At 48.1% G+C, this 10745-nt stretch overlaps 1 protein-coding gene across 1 annotated transcript; it reads right to left on the reverse strand.

The window, feature by feature from the left end:
• Positions 1–223: 223 nt before the first annotated feature.
• On the reverse strand, positions 224–5672 carry LOC128727536 (cytochrome P450 4C1-like). The gene is made up of 8 exons (XM_053821457.1): positions 5498–5672; positions 4606–4803; positions 4313–4501; positions 3995–4067; positions 3780–3906; positions 1433–1630; positions 616–923; positions 224–544 (listed from the first exon to the last, which is right to left on the reverse strand). The coding sequence occupies exons 1-8, from the start codon at positions 5670–5672 to the stop codon at positions 262–264; spliced, it is 1551 nt and encodes a 516-aa protein (XP_053677432.1). The 3' UTR covers positions 224–261.
• Positions 5673–10745: the final 5073 nt, after the last annotated feature.

Here is a 10745-nt window from a genome sequence, read left to right on the forward strand (position 1 = left end):
TTGAAATTGGACGTGTTGTGTTGAAGAGAGAGAGAGAGAGAGAGAGAGAGAGAGAGAGAAAATAAAAACACCACGCCACCTCACTCAAAACTTATCTCTGACCAATCACACACAAAAAAAAAACACAAAAGCGTCGATGGTTGCTACTTCGGTTTGGGAAAACTGTCAGTTTATCTTTTAATCAAACGAAATTGAAAATGTTTCCAAAAAAAAAATCGCCTCACATGCCGGGCTGAGGCAATGCCTTCCACGTTAGCACGCTCACGAACTCGTTTGTCGCGACTCGAGATACAGCTCGATGCCATCCTTCGGGCGGGTGATCAGCTCGTGCATGATGGTTTGTTCCTCGCGCGTCCTAGCCGATCTCAACCGGAACCGGCGCAAAATCGCCGACACAACGCTCTTCTCCTCGAGCAGCGCAAACTTCTGCCCAATGCAGTTCCGCGGACCGGCACTGAACGGAATGTACGCGTACGGATGTCGTCCTTCGGTGTGCTCCGGTAGGAACCGATCCGGATCGAAGCGTTCCGCATCGGGAAAGAACCTGCAACGGCATTCGGTGGTAGTGAGTGTGAACCCCCCACAGGAATCAATTTTCCAAGCATTCGCGCGTACCTCTCGTCCCGGTGCACGTGGTACGCGTGAATTCCCACAATCGTACCGGCCGGCACGTGGTACCCGGCCAGCTCGATGTCCTCGCTGAGCGTTCGCCCGAAGAACGACACGGACGGATAAAGCCGAAGGGACTCCTTGATGCAGCGCTCGAGCAGCCGCAGCTCGTTGAGGTCCTGCAGCGTCGCTGGTCGATCGTCACCGGCCGGGAACACCGACTCGATCTCCTCGTACACGCGCTCCTGCACGTCCGGGTGAAGCGCGAGCAGAAACAGCACCCAACTGATGCCAGCTGTCGTCGTGTCGTGTCCCTATTCGAAGAAAAGCGAAAAGCACAAATTGGGTGCGCTTTGTAACGCTGCCCTGGCCTACCCGGGGGTGGGAAAACAACTCCCGCCCACGCTACGCCATTATGATCGTGAAGTCGCTGAGGTGTAATTTGTGCGAACACAGGTAACCAGCGATGGCGAGCGATGGTGCCCTTTGGGGTGGAAAATGGGACAGCATGGATTGGTTATGGAATTGTTTTCCCGGGATGGCGAATCGGCACACATTAAGCCGCCTGGTTGCCAGCCAGCTGTGTGGTCGGTTCGATAGAACCAGATTTTCCACGCCGACACCAGGGAAAAAAGGCTGACAAAACACCCGATCGAACCCCGATGGGTCACCTCGGCCGAAACCCAATAAGGTAAGTTCATTTTCCGGGGCCAAATTATCCTCCCGAATGCCGGCGCCGTGAGCGATGTTTTATGTTGTCGCAAAAGCAAAACGAACTCGCGCCCCTTTTTGATCGAGGCGCGCTGGAATCGTTGCTACCTACCTCGAACATGAACGTGTCGACCTCCTCACGGACGTCCTCGTCCGATAGCAGCTGGTTGGCCCGTTGGCCCTCGAGCAGTAGGTCGAGAAATGCTAACCGCTTCCGAGCGCCAACCAGCTCGTTTCCATCGTCAACCGACGATGGTGTGGTGGCATTCGTCTGCTTCGAGTCGAGCGTTGCCTTCCGGTCCCGGATGACCTGTGGGGGAAAAAGAAAAAAAATGAAAAGGGGGGTAGAAAAAAAAGGGATTTTTTCTCCCTTCCGACAACGCGCGTGAAGCGAGCAAGCGAGAACGAGAGCAGAAGAGAAAAAGATAGGACAAAGAAGAAGAAAAAAACATAGCACAGTGAACTTGCAGATGTACAGCCAGCGCCGGATCGCAGGATATTGTCAATCGAGCACCAAGAAGGGTGCACCCGAGCAATTCGTTAGCGTTAGCGTACGCGAACGGAAGCAACGGCAACGAAGACGAGCCCCCTTTTGTCCTGCGAAACGCTCCCGGAAGTGCACCCGGAAGCCAGTGACCGTGCACCCTGCAACCGGCGATTGCAATCGAAGCGGAAGCGATGGAAAGCACCCGGGCACAACGCGGCGTTTCCGGTAGCCGGACAGAGAGAACAAGCGCACGGGCTTGGGTGGCCAACAATGGCCAATGGGGGGATGGAGTGCGGTGATTGCAATCTGGCAGCAAGGTGCTTTCGGTAATTGATGGCATTACAGTGATTGCATGCTTTCGAGCCCACGTGTCCGTGGGTCACGTGGAAGTACGGCACCGAGACAGCACTCGGGCCGTCTTTGCGCCCGGGATGCAAGAATGTTGACTGACAATTAATGTGGTTGCCGCACACCAGCTGCTGCGGCCAGGGTTGGTTTTGTGGTGGTGGAGAAAATCCACCCCATTGTGGGCCGGGCTTTCGAGAAGTGTCTTGTTTGGGATGGAACCACGGAATGGATTATTTGCCACCTGGCCGGGCTTAGGGACACGGAACTTCAAGCAATTAGACTTGAACCTGGACCGGGAGATTGCGACACACTCGGGCCCTCGATCGTTTGCCAATGCGATCGATGGGCTGGCAGTTTCGTCTCAAGGTGTCAATTATGGCCGTCCGTTGGGCCGAGTGTCGTTGAAACCGTCATTACGTGGGAATTTGCTCTCTCTCCCGGTGATTGCAATGTTGGCTGGAGCGTGTGAAGTGAGCTTTGGAACGGTGGTTCGGTGAATGGGGGACTTTAACACTGACCACAAATGCATTAAGTGCATACGTGTTGTTTGTTGCGTCTCTCGGCTATTGTCGTCGGATTAGGTTCAACCGACAATGGGGCCGACAAGGTTCAGGTAAATCTTCAACGGCTTCAAGGTGCTGTTTGGGCATCCTCACGCCATCCTTAAGTGCTGTTGAAAAGCGTCGATTTCAACGGCTTCGGCTAGACTACAAATCTCTAGCGAACAGTCGCTTCTATAATTCCCTAGTTTGGCTTAGGGATGTGCCATTTTTTTGTTCAAAAACAATGTGTGAATAGTGATAGATTACGTCAACAAATTTAGCATAATGTTTTCTGAAGTGTGTAATTGTGTAATACAAACAAAGCAAATGAGTTGTAAAACAAAATTAAAAGCTAAAAATGGAAAAATAATAAAATTCCTCATAAGCTTTCAATGAAAGGATGTACTATATTACTCCATAAAAAAAAGATTTGTTTGCAAAATCAAGTCAATTTTAAATTTTTAAAATATCCATTTGTATGTTTTGGGTCGTTGCTTAAAATAAATTAGGTACAAGTTTAGTGATTACAGCGTAGCTATTATTTTGAACATTTTAGTTTGCTGTTAAATCTGACTATCAAGTAATCCATTTTTCTATCAAATCCAACTCTTATGCAACTGACAAACGAAAATATGCTCTTTAAAGCATAAAGAGCAACGATTGCATGTTAAAAAACACACATCCCAAATTATTCGCGATAGTTTTGAACATTGAAAAACTGCAATCTAACTAGCTACCATAAATTGGCAGAAAAACAAACCCCTTCAAACTGCAGTTTCCACCACCACGTTACAACTCAAAACATGAACTGCAACTATTGCTTTGTGGTGGAAAAACTCAGCTCCGGCTGCACGCCACCGCAAAACCTTCAGAAGGGCCGCGGAAACCAAACGAACAGCAGCAGCAGCAGCCGGGTTTTTTTGTTGCTTCTTTATCCTTATCCTCAGCCACAAACTTGTAAGCCAACATCGCACATATTAAATGCTCGCTTCGTGTAAACCACCTCCACCATCAGGTGGATGGAAAAACATCGTCCTCGTGCCACTGGCACACACACACACACACACACCGGCATGTCTTACCTCTCGCGTGTAACCATGAACCGTCTGCAAAGCCGCCCGGTGCTGTTTGGCAAACTCGGACCGGTGCCAAATGAAGTCCACGTGTAACCAAAACCGTACCAAGCGCTCCAGAAACAACCGACTGAGCCTGCAACAAGAACGCGAGGTTTGCACAAAACAGCTCAGTTCCTGCCGCATCAGAGGCCCAACCACAGGCCAGCCGACCGTGTACTTACTCGTACACCGCCTTAACGTAGTCGTTCTCTTCACCCTCACTCTGGGCATTCACCTTCACGCCCATGGCGGTTTCTTTCGGGCACAAAATCGGGCGTTTGAGGAACGAACACAGGCAAAACAGCGGAAAGCATGAAAGAAAAGAAAAAAGAAAACACCACAACAATCCATTAGCGAGCCTGAATCCGGAAGAACGACGACGATAGCGCCGGAAGAAGCGGGTCTCGACCGGTTGTGCCTTCTCTGCATCATCATCATCACACAGGGCGCGGTTTGGTCGGGATTGTCATCCGTCTTGTCCTAATCACCGGCCCTCTTACCACAAATGATGTCCAGAGCGGCTTTCGCGATGAACGGGTACACGTTGACGGGTTTGCCCGTGTCGGCGTAGGGTTCCAGGTGCCCAACCAGCTCGGTGCCATTTTCCGCGAACACGTCACAGAACCCCTCGAGGATGTTAAAGTGGAACGTCGGTGTGATGAGCTTGCGGTGCTGGAACCAACGCTCACCTGTTGCACCCCGGCAAAAGGGTGTTTGGAACGAGAACGATCGCAAACGTCAATTATGGCCGCTGGGAGCTGGCTGGGGCTTAAGGTGAACGAGGCGGGCCTACCTTTGGAGGTGAGTAGACCGGCACCGAGCCAAGCATGCAGAAAGCGATACATGGTGGCCTTCTCGATGTGCTTGCTGGAACCGATCACCTGCTCGACGTACTCTGGGCGGCTGATGCGCACCTCCGGCGTCATGCCTGTCCACACGCGATGGATGTCCGGATAGGCCCGTGTGCGCTTGTCCAGCACGTAGAATATCTCTGTAATGGGGCAAAGTGACCAGAGATACATGGCAGATAACAGCATCATTTTTCTCCCACAGCTACGTGAAGCAGTACGTGAAGGTATGTGCCACAACGCCTTATCGCACCAGAACGCTAGATGTTAGTCGATCTAGTCCGATTTAGGTGTGGGTAGGTATGTGGAGTATGTCCGGACACATGGCTTTAACGTGTTGCTTGATGGAATTGTTAAACATTAGTTTTTAGGTATTTTGAGCCGTCAAAAGGTAGGTATTTTGGATATTTTTAGCGACAAAATAGGCTGCTCAAAGTCCAGATAAGGTTGTTTAAGAATCGTAAATGATCGTTCGAATGACGTCGCCTATTAATCAATTCAAATGTATTCAAATGACTATGAAGCTACAAATATGTAGTTACCCATTTGGTTATGTAAAAAAGATAAAAAAGAAGCAAGAATTGACTGAAAATTTAAATACAAATGAAAAAAAAACCAAGCTTTTCATGTTATTGGTTGATCATTGATCATATTTGATCTGCGACCTTTTCGTCTTTTAAACATAACTAAAAGTTGACAAATCGATCAATCGTGGGCTAGTCTTTTGCCTCCAACTGTTACAGTCCCACCCTTAAGGGTTAATGTAACTCGCGTATCTCTGACTCAGCTCTCATCTCACGAACGGAAACCTTCCAAACGGTTCGAGATCTCGCTTACCGTGAGGTTTCTTCCCGAAGAACGTGTACATCGTTCCGACGATCGGGTACGCCTTAGGGCCTGGTATTTTGTCGAAGATTTGACTCAGCTGCCATCGCTTCATCAGCCATTGCAGATACACCGCGAACGCGATGAACAGCAGCACTCCGTGGAAGATCGTGCTGAGCTCCGACATGGTTGGTGATCGCGTTGAACCCAGCCGGAGTTTCCTCTCGAAAACAGGTTCCGTACAGCGGTGGCCTAATTATCTACCCGTTGAAGGTGACTTTAACACAGAATCACTCGCCACAGCGTACAGCCAACAATCTTGCGTGTTAACTACGATCGACCGAGCACTGTAGACTGACGAATGATCATCAAAACAAAGCCACCTCACGGAGCCAAGTGAATAAATGCGCGTTGTCACGACCCGATGTTAAAGCACTGCTTAGCTACTGCCTGCTTGTTGTAGGTCAGTTTAATGAAGATACCGAGATTGTAGCTCGTAGAAAGAGGGAGCTTAGAGCGAAAAAACAAACCCCACACGAGACTCTCATAAACTGCTCGCCGAGCCGGTGATCGTTGCGTTTTTAGCCTTATCTGCACTATGGGAGAGCATCGTCAGAGTTTCGAAGAGTTTTGCTAAAACCACCTTCAAGTCTATACTTTTGTCATCATTATCAAATGCTGTGGAAATTGGTATACATCTTGATTTATTTTAAGTTTAGCATATAAATGAAGTATAATCTAAACTGCTGTCGCCCACAGTGCCTTTAAGCTGCGCAGAACTCATTCGCTCACACTCATTGCCAGCTTCTACACACATCTGTTAAAACTGGCTCTGGTCTAGGCCGGTCAGGCCTTGTTTTGCGATCTTGCGTGATCGTACTAAGCCAAGTGCGTGCGTTACGCAACGGGTTCTCAACCTGTACATGATCGCGTTCGACTAACCGTTTAATGAAATGCGTTTCTTTTTTTTCGTTGCATCGAAGGCAATTCCGAGTGCACCGACGACGCGTTCTTAATTTAGCGTTAAATCACCCAAAAAACAACAAAATCGAAAACCATTCATGCTTGATTGATTCAACGAGCGATTGATTCATCGCAACAATCATGCAAGGATCAATACATAGCTGGTTTGTTTTGGTGCTCTTTGTTTTCGCTCTATTGCATGTTGTTAATTTGCTGGCTACAGAAATAATCACGAGTTCAGGTTGCTTTTTTATTGTTATTGATATTTATTTAAGGACGGAGGAAGGAAATTGTGTTACTTAAGTAAAACATATAATACTTTATTGCACAAATATTTGTGTAGAACGCAACAGTAGCCAAATGATCCTTTAAGAATCAATGTTTTTCGCATGTTTGGACATATTACTCATGTTTAATGTTAGCGAGATGACCAATCCAAGTGATACAGGTAATATATATGAAAATTTAATCTCTAGTAAAATATAATACTGAGAAAAACTTCCATTTCATTCTATCAAAATTTGTTATAACTCGTCTCAACATTTCAAACTACCGTGCAAATATGATCATCGGGAAAAGGTTTTAATTTATTTTCACAAAAGAAGACACACAAAAAAAGGCGCAGATGAACGTTTGTTTTGAAAATAAAAAATTTCAAAAAAAAATGTCACCCTATGATAGCGCACACACACACGCAGCGCAAAATCAAGGAAGCGATTTTAATTTGCAATCATTCTTCGTTGGCAATTCAAATGTAACTCGAAACTTTTGGGACAGAATGGAAACTTTGTTGCCGCTGGCTCCATGTGAAGCGCATGTATGAATTGATTTGATTTCGAAAGTCCTCCAAAAACCACAACCGAACAACCTCGGGACGGCTTTTGGGCGATTTGTGCAAACATGTCAAAAAAGGTTAATTATGCACACCCCATTAACCGCCGACGTTTCGGAAGCACCGCCCGCCAATTCAAAGCCATTTTTACGGCACTGCCAGCTGTCAAACGCCGTGGCCTTCCGTGGTGAGCCCTTCGAAGATTATCACATTGGTGCGCTGGCATTTTGGGTCGTCAGCCCTTTTCCGCAACGCGAGTAACGTCGTGTGCCGAGGCCGAGCGTTTGTGGCCGGCGACTAAATTTGATCCCTTCTCTGCATGCGATCCCTTCGCTGAAAGTTCCCATGGATTCGAGGATTCGACCGCTGCGAATGCTGCATGATTATTTTCTGGCCAGGTTCGGCCGACCGGAAAAGTTCACAAAACTCCGTTCGCAACTACGTACGTTATTGGGCGACAGAAATCACCGGCAATCGGTCGGTGCGAGCCCTACGGGGTGGTGGAAAACTTTTTCCTCCCTGTTCTTGCTGTTCCACTTAACCGCTTGATGGGAGAGAAGGAAAGCTTGCCCGAAAGGACACACGCAAACAAAAAAAAGGGAAAACACAAAACCCTCGAATGGAACGAGAACATCGAGCACGCGCCGTGGGGTCAGGCAAGGTGATGGAATTACAAATTTCCGGGCGGTTGTTTGAGTGAATGTTTTGGGTCAACTTTTCCGGCCCAGCAGGATTTCCAGTGCGCTTGGGCTTTCCCGGCTTTCTGCAGCAACCTTCGAGCGAGCAAACAACACGTATCCCACAATATCGTACGCTCGATCGACAAGAAATGACTGCCGGTGACACATACACGCACATACATCCTTTCTCCGTGTGAAGCCTTTTCACGGTCAATTTTACGGGCAATGGGTTCGCGAGAATGCTGCTGGGGTGGAATGAAAAACCCCCAGCTGAGTCGAACCGTGTCGATACGAAGCTACACGCGGCGCTTTCATCCGATCGCGCGACGGAACATTGCCGTGAGGCGAACGGCAGCTCAACAACAAAACACTCGCGTTGTTCTGCAGCCGCTCTCGACAGCCAGCTGGAAAATAAAACTGGAAACGAAATCACATTACAACTCGGAAAAGCCCACCACCCCCAAGGGTGGGTGGCCCAAAGCAGCAGCGGGCTTACGCGCTGGAAAAGTCCGTATCCATAGCGACGGGTAACCGCAAAGCCTCATTCGCCGAAAATGAGCTCGCGAGCTCCAAAAAGAAACGACGAAAAAAAGAAAAAGTCCAAGTCCCCCTGAAGCAAGAACAGAACAAGCCCCGTGCACCCGAGTTGCCGAAAACCACCGGTCGGTTCGTTACCCGGAGCGACGGTTTATTAAATTCATACTTCAATGCTTCCGGGTTTTCGCGCTCCGGCTTCATTTATCATGCCACCGGGAACGCTGCGTCGCCATGGCAACCCGGCTTAGCCGGAGTGTGTGTGTGCGAGCGAGAGAGAGAAAGAGCAAATGAAAAAGGGGAGCTGTGTACAGTCGCTCAGGAGCTTCGATGGTATGCCATTTTTCGGCCTACTTCAAGTGCTTTCGAAAGCTAGCCAAAAACTAGCAAGTAGCACCCGTTCTCGGTACGCCATCTTCAACACCGCGTTGAAGTCTTCCGCATGTGGGTGTGTGTGGGTGTGTGTGCGATGATGTTGATTCGCTAAATTTCCTTACAAGCTCCAGCTCGTCAAGGAAAAACTCTCGCGCAACACCGGCAGGACGACGACCGTGACGCCGTGAAAAGCAAGCAAAAGCGTCGTAAAAAATGAGGTTCCAATTTGCCTCCTTTCACCCTCCCACACACACCCACACACACAAGTGCTTCCTCGTGGAAATCCAATGGTCCTTTCTTCCTTTTTATGAGGCAGGCGTGAGTTGCGGTACTTGAAAAATCTTCCGTTTTCCCCAATGTTGCTGCCGTCCAAGGCGTGGATATGTGTTCTTTTCGTTGCCTAAAGGCGATTTCCATTGCTTTTCTTGTCTTGCAAACCTGGCCGAGAGGTGCAAAACGCTCTCGTAAGCAGCGCAAGAGATATGCACCGTTTCCTCGTTAGCTGCACCATTCATCGCGTTGCTTCAGCAGGGATTGCGCAGCCGAGAGGAACATAAAATCAAAGCGAGAAGGAAAAGAAAAGGAACGAAACGAACGCCACCCGTAATGGCATTTTGCAGTGCTTCAATCTGGTGGCCGCGATCGTTCGCTCCTAAACGCGACACGGAGATGTGCGGGAGGTTTTTTTTTCGGCCCTGCACGTGCCCAAAAGGCTCCCGTTTACGGCTTACCTTCTTCCCAGCAGACCAAAAGGGGTGTCAAATGGGGTGCCTTGAAAGAGCTGCAAGAGCGGGTTTAGAAGGTGAAGCTTCTGCACACTGTTCCACCATAAATGTACCAATCTAAATGCAGTCTCACGTACAATCAATGTTTAATTAGCGTAAGCTAATTGCCCTACCAGCGAGTGGGGGTGTTCGTGCTCGCACCCTTTCAATCGAGGGTTGCATTCCTTCACCGGCGAACCGAGGGTTGGTTTTGTATCATCACACTTACCACCGGGGAATGGAAACAACTTCGACACCCACTCTGCTATCAGACGTTGGGGCAGCGATGAAAGCTCTCGCACCTTTCCACTTTTTTATTGCCGACACCGCTCGTTACAGGGAAGTTACAAGCGGTTTTACGGTGCAATGTGCAAAGAGCCCACACCCGGCTGGTCGACTCCTGACGGCTTTGAGGCTTTGGTGCTTGCTGATCTATGGAAATGGATCAAAAAGAATGGAGGTGTGCTCTCGCTCTCTCTCTCTCGAGAGCTAATTCTGTCGAGATTAACTGGAGATAGAATGTGAGTTTAATGTTGAGAGTGTTCCGAGCATTGCGATCATATGCTTTTTCTACCCAGCGAGGTGTGATAATCGTATGGGCTCTACTGCTGGAAAGCTGATGTTCAATCAGCACGAAAGTGTACTTCATCGATTGTGGCAAGGGTTAATTTGGACAAAGGCTTGGATTTCTAGCATAGATTGGGTTTATGCAGTAAGAAATGAATGCAGCAGCAGTCGAGAGAGCACTCGGCAACGGAGAGTTTGTACGTAATATCACCAATATATTGAATAAATGGTTTTCTTGAATGACAATCCGAACTTTATCTATTCAACGTGCTGTTTGCTATTATAATTTAATATTCAATTTAGAATATATAAGGATATCTTCTGGTTTGTTTTGTTGAGGACATAATTTCTTTTGGAAAAAAATCACACGTCTTTTCATTTCAAAGAAGATTACTTCGAAATAGTTCCATTCATAGGCATATAAACGAACGTTTTGTCGCCACATCAATAATGATGCTTATTGCAGTTATACTGCAGGGGGCTTTACTAAGCTAATTATCAAAGCGTACTGTTTAATAATTGGTTCAGTTTATTTGTTAATCCTT

This window comes from Anopheles nili, chromosome 3, assembly GCF_943737925.1.
Source record: "Anopheles nili chromosome 3, idAnoNiliSN_F5_01, whole genome shotgun sequence".
NCBI lineage: Eukaryota > Metazoa > Arthropoda > Insecta > Diptera > Culicidae > Anopheles > Anopheles nili.